Source organism: Zychaea mexicana (genome assembly GCF_025766255.1).
Source record: "Zychaea mexicana strain RSA 1403 chromosome Unknown BDB00scaffold_17, whole genome shotgun sequence".
NCBI classification, from domain to species: Eukaryota; Fungi; Mucoromycota; class Mucoromycetes; order Mucorales; family Lichtheimiaceae; genus Zychaea; species Zychaea mexicana.
In genome coordinates, this window is record NW_026516680.1 from 177,894 (window position 1) to 190,380 (window position 12,487).

At 43.5% G+C, this 12,487-nt stretch overlaps 3 protein-coding genes and 1 non-coding gene across 4 annotated transcripts; 3 read left to right on the forward strand and 1 right to left on the reverse strand.

The window, feature by feature from the left end:
• The first annotated feature begins 1,341 nt into the window (after positions 1-1,341).
• BDB00DRAFT_178582 (uncharacterized protein) lies at positions 1,342-3,587 on the forward strand. The gene is made up of 3 exons (XM_053116358.1): positions 1,342-1,373; positions 1,575-1,980; positions 2,067-3,587. Exons 2-3 carry the CDS (start codon positions 1,709-1,711, stop codon positions 3,484-3,486), a joined length of 1,692 nt encoding a protein of 563 aa, XP_052982220.1. The 5' UTR covers positions 1,342-1,373; positions 1,575-1,708; the 3' UTR covers positions 3,487-3,587.
• A 1,266-nt stretch (positions 3,588-4,853) lies between these two features.
• On the forward strand, positions 4,854-7,854 carry BDB00DRAFT_811113 (uncharacterized protein). Its single transcript, XM_053122599.1, has 10 exons — positions 4,854-5,021; positions 5,116-5,193; positions 5,290-5,405; positions 5,486-5,654; positions 5,733-6,064; positions 6,152-6,440; positions 6,521-6,781; positions 6,855-6,960; positions 7,023-7,174; positions 7,298-7,854. The coding sequence occupies exons 1-10, from the start codon at positions 4,899-4,901 to the stop codon at positions 7,565-7,567; spliced, it is 1,896 nt and encodes a 631-aa protein (XP_052982221.1). The 5' UTR covers positions 4,854-4,898; the 3' UTR covers positions 7,568-7,854.
• A 2,210-nt stretch (positions 7,855-10,064) lies between these two features.
• On the reverse strand, positions 10,065-10,147 carry BDB00DRAFT_t31. Its single transcript has one exon. It is a non-coding gene; the product is annotated as a tRNA-Leu (tRNA).
• A 691-nt stretch (positions 10,148-10,838) lies between these two features.
• Positions 10,839-12,201, forward strand: BDB00DRAFT_869870 (Leo1-like protein-domain-containing protein; the record flags this gene model as incomplete). The annotated part of the gene is made up of 4 exons (XM_053126646.1): positions 10,839-11,029; positions 11,135-11,303; positions 11,395-11,568; positions 11,659-12,201. 4 exons carry the CDS (start codon positions 10,839-10,841, stop codon positions 12,199-12,201), a joined length of 1,077 nt encoding a protein of 358 aa, XP_052982222.1.
• Between the last annotated feature and the right edge of the window lie 286 nt (positions 12,202-12,487).

Consider the following 12,487-nt stretch of genomic DNA (forward strand, 5'->3'; position numbering starts at 1 on the left):
AATACACAGCACACACACACACACACACACACACAGAACAGGCCACTTGAGGGTTATACGAGGTAACCTTGCTATCAAAGAGAGAAAACAATGATCGGCTCTTCTGTCGCCAGGGTAACCATCCAAAAAAGTCCATCCGCCACATGCGCTTCGAACATCATGTGGGGGCGCGGAAAAGCAAAAGTTTTGGGCCGCTGACTCGGTGACACACCCGTACATTATTAACTCATCAATAAGAGTCGTAAAGTAAAATACAGCTCACCCCCAATCACTGATCTTCCCCGAGAAGGAAAGCGAAAGCGAGCAAAGGCAAGATGAAGAGACAACAGTAGCAGCAGTAGCAGCAAGGATAGTAGATCTTGTCTCCATCAAGACGCACGCGCCATGTTGCATCGCTCGTCCTCCCTCGCCTATCCATGCAAGTGGCATTTTGAGTGTAATGCATGTACAACAGTTGTGCACAGTGTGCGCGTGCGTGCAAAAGGGATCAGCACCGCACAGCGGCATGACAGTTTACGACAGAGCTAGTCAAGCAATCTTCTTGCGTCTGCTACTACTAAGTGAACCAGGCAAACATACAAAAGTGTGGAAAAAGGGCGCCCTTCCCCCCCAAACCCCCCTCTCCTCCTTGTGAAACAACGCAATGTATTAGAATGGATTTGACAAATAAGCTGACGGAACGAGCGAAAACGAACGCAATAGAGGATCACACAAGGTTCCACTGCACACGCCGATCCCATAGTGTGTCCTGTTATCATTACTGCTAACTTACTTACCTACTTGCTTGCTTTTTAATAGCAACGCTGTTGCTGCTGCAATCAACCTGCGAATCATCATCATCAAAGATTGTTGACACACCAAAATGGAGGAGCGGGTTTCGTTGACTTTAACGTTGCGCTGTCTGCTCCTCAACCTTAATCAGCCCGAGTATTTTCCCCGACCTGGAAAAGAGAGAGTGTGAGTGCGAGTTGTGTGGGCCCTCTCTCTTTCATCGTGCGTGTATAAGAGATATTTATTTTGCGCTTCTTTTTTTTTCTTCTTCCCAACTTTTTTCTTCTCCTCTTTCTTCTTCCTCCTTCCCCCCTTCTCTCTTCTGTCTTGTTTCTTTCCATCGCACGATCAGCGCTAGGAAAGGAGTGAAATAAACGGGAAAAAAGGACATCTACAGGCACCATTTACAGCAGAAACACCACCACCACCAACGCGTACCCCACCATGAACTCGGTGCACGATTCGAAAGAATGGCAAATGCCGCAGAGTCTTCCCAGTCCGTCTGTACCCGAATCACACTATCCACCCATGGATCACTCGGCCTATCCGCCTCCTCCCCCACCGCCATCCTTCTCGGCAAGTGCACCAATGCATCCTCCCGTGTAAGTTTGCTGTCACTGTCACTGTTAATTGGGACTATCGAACATTACGACAAAGGAGTGTGTGTGTGTGTGTGTGTGTGTGTCTGTCATATGAAAAAAAAAACGAAGGAGAAAAAAAAAGAGGCGGCGGCAATAGAAGTGTTGGGTTGTTGATCATTCCCAATAAGGATATACTCATCGTCGCCCTTGCGTATTTTTTAGACATCAGCATCCTTCTTCATATACCTCAGCAAATGGCGGTGGATATTCAGCAAAGCCAGAGACGCCGACCGCCGACTCGCGACTACCTGGGTAATGAGACTTTGTTGGATGATCACTAATTTTAGCGAGGGAGAATGAAAGAAGCTAACATCAACAACGCCAATCACGTCCATAGTGTTCCTCCTCCCCGCCTCAGCCCCATTAGTGCCGATGCCACGTCGCCAACAAGACCTCCATCCAACGGTCCCTATGCTACCTCCCCTCCGTTCCATGGCGCCGCATACATGCCTCCCGCTGTCCCTAGAAAGCGTGGCCGAAGCGACTCACTCTTTCCTCCCGAGACAGGCCCATTCTTCAGCTCTACAAAGCCATTCGACAATCTGTTTGCGCTTGATAGAACCACCCTGTAAGTGCTTCTTTTTCATATTTGCCTCCTACTGCTCGTCCAGGAGAATGTGTGTATGTGTGTGTTTCTAATGAAAAAAACTACAGGTTGACGCTTCGAATCCAATCAAAGATGGACCGAGGATTCTTCCTTGCGGACAATGACTGGACGTGCTATCGACGCAACTATTTCCAAGTCAGTAGTGCATTTTCTATCCATGGGATCAACCACTACTACACCGAACACGAACCGCCGTGCCTTGTCCGTGCGGACGATGGCATGTTTTATCCCGTGCGTCGCTTCTTGCTGGGCGTCTCTGCACGTGTCTCTAATAGCGACAAGCGGATCGAACTCGTTCAGCACACGCCCAAGCGTGACAAGGGCCCTCAAATGACCCCGCAGCCAAAGCCAATCACGCCCGGCGGAAATCTCAGCATGAGCTCAGTCGGAACGAACCAGAACATTGTTACCTTTGAGCGCATCCAGTTCAAGACGGCCACCGCCAACAATGGCAAACGACGTGCCGCACAGCAGTACTACGTCTGTGTCACTGATCTCTTTGCCGAAACGGATCAAGGCGAGCCGATCAAAATCGCGTCCTGCCAGTCTGCGCCTCTCGTCGTGCGTGGTCGTAGTCCCGGCCACTACACCGACAGCCAGGAGCGCCCAGGCATGTTGGGGCCAAACGCTGCCGCTCCTCCGCCACCGCCCACCCCGACACAGTCACCTCACCACCATCATCCACCTCCCTCGGCAGCAGCTCCTGACCACGGTGCAGCAGCAGCAGCAGCAGCAGCAGCAGCATTCCCAAGACCGCCGTACACGCCACCCAACATGATGCCAAATGATTACGGATCGCCATCGTATCCGTATTATCCTACGCATTTCGGCCCTGTACCGCCTACAATGATGATGAGCCATCCACCCACGCCTTCGTCGTCTTCATCGGCAGCGCCTCCACCGCCTCCCACGCCAAGCTACCACGGCAATGGACATCATCATCATCAGCATCATCATCATCCTCCTCCTCCGCATCAGCATCACCACCACCATCATCCTCCGCCACCTCCGCCACCTCCATCGCATCAACCTCCATACATGATGTCCACAGGCTCGCCACAGTCGCCGACGCCACAGATGTACAACGGTGGCGAGTTTGCAGCTCCACCGCCACCCCATCCTCAGACGCCTGTGCATGAAGAGCACAAGCTCGCTCATCCACCCACGCCTAATAACGGCTATGTGCCCACAATGGATCCTGCGGCTGCAGCCGCCGCTGTGGATTGGTCGGGCACTCGCTCGCGATTGAACTCGACTGGATCGGTACCGCAACAATCGCCCCATCCCCATCATCAACAGCAGCAGTCGTATTTCGCAGCAGCAGCTGCTGCTCAGGGCACACCCACGTTGTCTTCCAACGCATCCCAAACAAGCGCATTCTCGCCCACGACGCCAACCACGCCCTATGTGGGTGCACGCAAGTACAATGCGGTGACCAACATTTGTAATCAGCAAGCTACATCATAGATCAGATAATAATATTTATACAATCCCCGCTCTTTCTATTCTATCTCTCTTCTCTCCAACTACTCTCTTTGTCTCCTATACTTCGCCTAAAGAAAAGCCATCCCCATTTTGCCCATATATCAAAAACCCCATCCCCGTATAACTTTACACTACTAGTACTATAACTATTACTACCCCTTCTACACTATATACTGCTATGATATGCTTCTTTCTTTTTGTTTACCTCTCTCATTTGTACTTTCTTTTTTGCTTGTAATGATCTCTCACCAAAGTGTATTGCTATATCGTCCAGTCCTTCTTTGTATTTTTTTCTCTATCTCTCTTGTGCACACCATTCACAGCTGCCTGCTTTTTATTTGCTTGTGTGTGCAATTTTCTTTATGATACCATGTTTTTTTTCTTTCCGTACTACAGAAATGTCAAAAAGAATTCCATTGTTTTTCTTTCTCCACACAAAAAAAATAAGTTAGTGTAATGATAATTCAGAAGAGAGAAAGCATCTGTGCGTCGGTCACATATATCACGGGCCAAGTGTCACTTTACACACACAAACCTCCATTGTTGCACATGCAGGGTCTTTCTTAACGTAACTACATGGTGCTACTCCGCACTATAGTAATGAGAAGTGTGCGACCTTGAAGGATCTATTAATATTCTCCACATTACACACTATGTTTGTATTGAAATATTAATGACACTACAGCAGCTGCTTGCATTGCTAGTAATAATAATTATTGTCTGACTAGAGCCCTAGTGAGCAGTGTGCACATAATTTATCTGTGGTATGCAACCATATCGCGTCATCAAGAGGTATGTGTGATGGTGACATTAACATATGTAGACTTGCTTGTGATTAGGTGACAAAGATGCAGCACGGACAATGACGTTGTGATGCAACAAATTTTCTGGATCTTTAACTAGCAGAAGTTCCGCGTGACCGAGATAGTAGTAGGTTTTCACCAAGAGAACCGACCCTATTATATGATGATTAAACCGTTTAAAACCGTGCAGCTTTTCTATCCCCTTTTGAGATGTCTAAATCATTATAGCCAATCCGTAGCGATGGATCGCTCACCAAGGGTTTATGTTGAACGCTATAACCCAAAATGTCCTTTGTGCAGCTAGCATACATAATGAAGCCTGTGGATAGGGCTCCCTTTTCTTATTTAAAAATAAAGATATAGAAGAGTTTTTCTCCACGCTTTCCATATCTGCCTAAGGACATGTCTATGAGACTGTCCATAGCTCATCTAATATGCATACTTTTTGATTGCCTTGTATACTTTGATTCTGTCACGCTTTTAATATTGATTCTAATAGCAGCAGCTGATTACATGAATTAGCCGGTCCAGTTTAAGGCTCCGTACCTTATTTTTAAAAGCTTACATGAGCGTACCCTTTTGCCTGTGCTCATGGACTGGCCTCGCTTTAAAAAAGCACTTGCCAGCCCTCACGCTAATAATAACCGCGAAAGATTACGATTGTTAACTCAGGAATCGTCCTTCATACTTGATTTCCTGTCTCTTTTCTACAATGTAAAACCAAAACGAAGGAGAATCAGTCAGGTTATTTTTAACCTTTCCACTAACGCGCAGAAACCTGCTCTGGTTTCCCCTCTACCTCCTTTAGGCTCTTTGCCGATGTCAAACAGCAGATCAATGTTCAGCCCTCTATCCAGACGCAGAATCAACACTTACTACTGCTTCAGTATGTGCCATTTTACAACTTTGTTTTGAAACTTATGTAAAGATATACACACGCGTTTCTTCAAAAAGACAACATAATCTGATTTGATTGTTTTAGCTACACCCCCTCATAGCCGCACATCCCGCAATCGCAAGACAACTTGTGGCATGTTTACTTGAGTACACCAAATTTGAGCAATCGAGTCGAGACCAGCCACTTCATGCACAACCGACGTAATTCGTCAACTGTTTTTCTTGTTGTTTCCTGTGTGGAGAGGAGGCTTTACTTACAAACTTTCACAAATGCGATATAGCTCTATCCAGTGGTGCATAACGCGTTTACGGCGACTCACTCACGCGTCAACACTTGACTCACTTCAACCAAACCGTAATCACAAAAGAAATAACGATCAGCATATACAACAGCAACTGGACCGTTTGCTATATGAGCTTGATGATCGCATTATAGCCGGTACTTTGCACGTAAGAAGGGAACTAATTTTACATTTATGAGAAAAAGGCTGGTATTTTATAGGCGGTGATTCTTATGTGTTATTTTAGAGCGAAAAACTGGGCCAATTGTTGGATATGAGTCTTGTGCTTATCCATCAAGACAAAGCAAGATTGATCATTGAAAAATTGGTATCGAGTGCTGTCGACCTGTTGGAGAAGGAACTAATTTATATTTATTGGGGCACGCGATCCCCGCCTACACTGGAGATCGATTATAACGACGACGACGAGGAAGATATTATCCAACAAATCCGCACTGTTAAGCGGCCAATATCACGGTCATTTCTGGATACATTGTTGCAACATCATCAGCTGCAACGCAAGGAAAAAAGTCAGTTGTGGTATTTGTATCAGCAGTGGCCCTGGCATCTTAAAACGAGGTAACGCAATTGACCAAAGTATTGTATGAATACTTATAAATTTGTATTGATACTTATTCTTTGGTTTTCTTTAAATAATGCGAGTAGCTTGTGGCGTTTCTATGACGAAATTCTGGAGGCTGAAATCGTTGATATAATCGACACTGTCGCCCTTCAATCCAAATACATCCCTTCTGACGATATCCAATTACTGCTCAACGACTCTTCGCTTTTTCAGGCGGTGCTGATGAATGCTCGACATTTTCGCAAGGTGTACACTGTTATCTCAGACCACCTTCTTTCGACAGGTGATTGGAGGATATTTCGTCTCTTATGGCATATATTTGACTCGGTTCTGCATACAACGAGTGAACCAGTGGAAGATAATCATTTCAAGGTTAGTGAACTACCCATAAAATGCTGTTTTGTTACGTCTCTAGTGATAAAGCAAATGTAGCTCTAAAACGAAGAATAAAGAGTGGGAACTCTTCACAGTGTCTACCGTCTCAACTAGCATTAGCAGCGACAGTTCTGGGATTTCATTCCCAGAATGATAATTGTTATGACCGTCTACAACTAGCCCTTAGTACGTACATCTATGGTGGAACAGTTGAAGGCCTGAAGAATCGTCGGTGTCATGCTTGGCTCCTTCCGCTCATGTACCCGAGATTCATATACAATTGCTCATTGACTGTCCTTGAATGGTGTTCCAACGAATCAGAGCCATGGAATAGCTATGTAAGAATAATCTTTTATTACTGTGGCTGCTTTAAATCCTAATGCTAGGCAAGCTGATATTTGCTTGACGTAGGTTGACTCTTCGTGGCGCACTTTGGGCTGGATGGTTTGTCCATCCGATGACGACCGCCTAGAATCCTGTCTGGATCGAATGCGCGAATGGATCCTCATACTAAACGGTAATAATCAAATTCTAAATATTTATCCCTTTATGTCTATTAACCCAGGAGAGACTATACAGGCTTTTGTGACAACGACGTTCAATCAGTTATCCGGCTATTCTCCTCGGAATGGCACGATGTTTTCAACGGAAACACTGTTGTCGCACTTATCATGACGTTATCTGCTCTATCACTCCTCCCACATTGGCGTAACGATGATTACCTGTCAATAGCAAGTTGAAAAAGATCAAAAAATATGTTCTGGGCTGGTGTTTTCACTTCGAACCTGCCTTGCTGATTATTATTTTTTTCTTTGTGATCGTTGGGGTTTTCCCTATTCTTTTTTTTTTTTTAGCTCGATGCGACATTACGCTACGACATATCACCGTCGCCTTCACAACAACCTACAGTCAACGGCAACGCAACTTCTTCAAATTCCTCACCTCCACCGCCTTACAACGCATCCATTATATACCTATTTAACGATTATCTGCCGATCTGGGAATCGTTATTGAACCCTACAATGACTTTTGACGATGAATACTCTCTTTTCAGCGATTACAGTCTATCAAACAAGCTTCGCCACATCACCACTCATGTAAATAGCATCATAGCATCCCTGTAATGTAAAAAAATAATAACAGACATATACTTCCCTGCACTACCACCAACCTATGTAAAAAAAAAGGCTCTTTGTGTATTTCCTTTACCTTTTACCACCATAAAAAACATGTGATGGATGGTCGTTGCACTTGATATTTTGTTGCTGGTAAAAGGGATAACACAAATAAGATTCTTGATTTCTTTTAACTACGATCCAAACATGCGGGAACAGGAGAGTAGATTATGCGGTCAACTTAACCTTCTAATCCACAAACTTATAAACTATAGACGCAATACCTCCCTTCTTTGGACTCAGTATATTCTTTGAATAAACTTAATAAATATCATAGATATTGTGAGCTGCTGGTAGAAATAGAAAGATGCAGAAAGATATTTGTCTCTAACAAGTTTAGCGATACTGTTCTACAGACTAATGCCAGAACACCTGTAACCCCGTTATGCGGCTCAGCAGACTTATGATAATTATTGTATTATGATTGTCACTGCCGTAAAAATGCATTTTTCTTATGTTTGAAGCTTATTTAGCTAGATATGTAGGAATTACCTCTAACTGAAGTAAAATATCTCCTGCTGATACATACTCTTCTGATAGGACAAAAGTCCACTTGTTTGTCCGTAATACCATCCGTTATCCAGTATTAAGCTCTGTAATTGTGATTACTGAGTTATTTAGGGAGCCAGCTATCATACTATACTTGCTATCAACCTCTATACAGGTATGTATCTATTGCAAATTCTGTATGACCTACAATTACTGCCAGAGTAATGTACCTTCCCTATACGTGCAGTGGATTTCATTTCATATTAGCCAAGTAGATCTATGTTTCAGCAGCAGGGATTTGATTTAAACAGGAGTGTTCTTCATGTCTATGTAGACCACAAGCATGTATAATATATCGTTATAAAGCGGTCCGGCTTACTTGCTGTGTTTGGCGTTTGGAAGCAGCACCACATCCCGGGAAAATAAACATCGTGGCCAAGGTCCGTGTGGAGCGCAGTGAGCATCCCAAGCTCGAGTGTAGCAAAAGTGACCATACACGTCGAGTCGAACAAGCGACACAACTGAATGGGCAGGCTTGCGTATTTGTCGAAGCCGGGATGAAAGTGCGGATTAACTATCACATTGTGTGCCGTTTGTAGGATGGGGCGGGAAATCATGCTGGCCGTCGCTCGCGAAGGCTTTGCAGTCAAGGATGTAGACGAAATTAAAGAAGTCGTCTGTGGAATTTTGATGAAACTTACTAGCACAGTTTTTGAAGATAGCAATGCGGAAAGAAGGGTGCAGCAGCAAATGATTGGCCATGTAACACTTATGGCGTAGTTACTGTGCGTGAGTTCATTGATTCGCTGCCAGCCCAAGGATGTTTGTTGTCAAATTTTAAAAACACGCGCGTCATTAGGTTTGCGAAAATCGACTCTTATCGCGTTTGGAATGCTCGGATGTGTTCGAAGACGAGTCGTGCATAATATGGCCGGACCGTGAGCTGTCACACAAATAGTGTCGAGTCTAGTAAACGACACCGGTATAACCGTCTGATCAAGACGATCACGGCACTTTCACATTGATTATGTGTACTGTATCATGTCGTCGGGTTGCTGTCAATACATCGTTAGTAATGCTGCGTCGTCAACGAGACTGACGACTCTAACCCTAGTGGGTGATGTATATAGAATGAGGGAGGGAAAAGAGCCATATCCGAACAAACAACTCCAGAAGTATACAGACATGGTTAGGCTGGTACAACGGGACAGTAGAGAAGTGATGGCGAATATCAACGTAGTAAAAGGGACGAAGGGAGTGGAAAGCTCAATATAAATCAGAGAATACGGGGAGCCGATGGCTCCTTCGTCAAAATGATTGATACCCCAGCTCCCACAGTCAAATCACGCGTCGAATACGCTGATAAAGGTGCACTATAGTTTATCCTTGGGGTAGGGTGAACTAACATATGTTCCAGTGAGGCTTGTGCTGTGGATACTAGGTGGAAGTCCTGTCACCACCGTAGAGCGATATGATTTGTTTGCGTAATCTAAGGATTTAAAGTCAAGTTGGACTCAATGTTGTTGAAGGTCGTAAAGCTGCTTCTTATTTTTAGAATCGGTCGATAAGATCCGAAATATACGAACGCATAGATATCTCCGAGCTGCTGGACCCAGAGTCGCTCGGTATAGAACATGGTAATTATTAACGCGCTCACAGTCGTCACAGCTAAAAGGGACCGGTTCCGGACTCCATCTATCTGCCGTATTGAATTCTTTGCTAAGGCGAAGAAACCGGTATACTTTACACCGAAATTTGATATTGTTGGTGACGATACAGCAACGTTATAATCAGTAACTGAAGCTGTAAAAAGCTAAACAAAACATTGGCAGGAGCAGCGATTGAGGCAAAAAAAAATCAAAAATCAAAAACAATTTAAATGATGTTAAATAGAAAAAGAAAAAAAATATCTCACAAAAAAGACAAAAGATGATCCACCTCAAGGGGTGGTATTTTATGAAGAGAGTGGGATTCGAACCCACGCCTCCGAAGAGATCAGGGCCTTAACCTGACGCCTTAGACCAACTCGGCCATCTCTCCACCGCTGGTAGGTTTAATCTTATTATAAACTACATAAATTTATGCAATTTCCAGCACTACGTGGCACAACATGCAACCACATTAGTAGGCAGTTTCATCGCTTTTGAAGGTAATAGAATTGGTGGGTATAATATTTATGATTTTTAGATTGTAAAAAATTAGCATATTAGTTAAAAAGTTGAGATTTATAATAATTTTTGAAGCTTTTAAAATTAAATAACTTTAAGAGATTTTTATATATAAGAAACACACTTTCATTCTCAGACTCTAAGATTACAGATGATGATGCCTGATACCTTTTACAACAGATTTTCCTAGTAATAAATGATTAAGGATTAGTTAGTTTCAGTATAACACTACTCAATGAGCCCTAGTTACAATTGTATCATCAGTTTTTTTTGGAAGTAGCTAAAAAAAAAGGATCTGTCTTGACCTTCATTAAAGCCAGAAGTAACAAAAATACAGCTGAAGAAGCATTAGAGATTAAAAGAGAGGCTTTATTAGCTTGTCATCAAACTTTCGCTAGCAATCAAGGAACGTTTGTCGCTTACAAAACTCTATGGAAACGATGGACTGTCGTGTGTTGCGTATCAATAATCGTTGACTTTCTTTTTGAGTAGCAGCAGAAAATTTATTAGAACCTTTTCCTTTCCTCTTTACCTTTTGCTCCACAACACATAACATAATAAACATGTCCGACGACGATGGACACGACTTTGGCAATCTATTCGGTTCCGGGGATGAAGCTTCAGATTTAGAAGGTGAACAATCATTATCACCCTCACCTGGTCCTCAAGCGCGTTCACCGAGTCCTGAAGCCAATGCTTACGACAGTGACGAACAAAGTGATAATGAACGGAAGGCAAGCAAAAGACCCGCAAGGTAATTATATAGTTAAATAGTCATTTGCTGTTTCAGCGTTTGCATTGGCTCTCTGTCTCTCAGTATTTTAAAACAATCTAATGATTTTCTTATTTCGCTGCAAAGACAACTGGATTCTGATAATGACGAGACAAGCGGACGTAACGATGATTTCGATAATAACGATGAAGAAGACTACGGAAGCGATCAGGATTACGGCACACAAAAGAAACAACGCATTGAGGTTGAAGTCAGAATGCCATCATTACCTCTTCCTGTAACATCGGATGGCAAGGTAAAACGATCTCTGAATCAGTATATAAGTTCTGAAAGGAATCTTCTTTCCGAGAAGGAATAAAGCTGATAGTGTTTATGTGTCATTCTAGTTTTATCTAGCAAAGGTTCCACGCTTCCTTGATATTGAGACAGAGCCATTCGATTTGGAACAAATTCGAGCACAAAATGAAGGTAGCCTTGGTCAAGGACAAGATGAACGCGTTTTACAGCAAATGGAACACACGCTTCGATGGCGATTAGGTGTAGACGATTATGGTGACACGGTATGTCTTTACATAGACACCCATGTAGGATCCAGAGGTTGGGGTTATTCGTGGCTATTAAACTCCATTTTACGTACAAAAAAAACGTAGATCACAGAAAGTAACACACATTTTGTCGAATGGGAGGACGGTACAACATCGCTTCTTGTTGGAAACCAATTATTCGATGCAACACGGAAAACGCTCGGTAAAGAAGAGCATACATATTTACTTGCTCACCAAACATCATCTGGTGTTTTGGAAAGCCAGCTTGAAGTAACCGATCAAATGACTTTCCGGCCCTACGATATCCACAGCGACACGCACCGACAACTAAGTGGATCAGTTTCAGAACAAGCCAAAAAGATTAAGACCAAAATGTTCTTTACTGAAAAGGATCCGGAAGCAGTCAGAAATAGTGTAGAGAAGGAAGAACAAGAGCGTCAAAAAGCACAAAAGAAATTGGAGAGCCAACGAAAAAGGGCCGATGATCGATACACAACAACATCACACAGAGTTACTGATAACTATGAGTACGATGATTTCGTTGACGACGAAGATGAAGAGGAGGAAGAAGAACAAGAATACTCATCGGGCGAAGAAGAAGAGAGAGAGCGAAGGCTCACTCGACTCAAGCGTACAGCAGATTTCTGAAATCCTTTCCAACCCCCTGTCATGTACATTCATTCGGTTACCCTATAAAACAGTTAAAAAACGCACACGTATATAAAACCTTATTGATATTATTTATCTTGATAAAGTATGTCTTGCCTTCCACTTAACGATAGTTTACAACAAAATCTATTGTTTGTTCATAGCACACACAAAAATCAGAGCATGTAATGATGTATCTTCCACCACTTAGGTTAAGTTTCTATTCGTCATTGTGACAAAGTGGAAAATGTAGGATGTGTCGATTCTGGGAGCGAAGTTGGAAGAC

Bases quoted from the DNA above. Each gene is read 5' to 3' on its own strand.
- BDB00DRAFT_178582 (XM_053116358.1), top strand. From the start codon at position 1,709: ATGAAAGAAGCTAACATCAACAACGCCAATCACGTCCATAGTGTTCCT. The intron at 1,981-2,066 runs GTAAGTGCTTCT...AAAAAACTACAG, and splicing joins GCGCTTGATAGAACCACCCT to GTTGACGCTTCGAATCCAAT.
- BDB00DRAFT_811113 (XM_053122599.1), top strand. From the start codon at position 4,899: ATGGACTGGCCTCGCTTTAAAAAAGCACTTGCCAGCCCTCACGCTAAT. The intron at 5,655-5,732 runs GTAAGAAGGGAA...GTGTTATTTTAG, and splicing joins TTATAGCCGGTACTTTGCAC to AGCGAAAAACTGGGCCAATT. The intron at 6,961-7,022 runs GTAATAATCAAA...GAGACTATACAG, and splicing joins ATGGATCCTCATACTAAACG to GCTTTTGTGACAACGACGTT.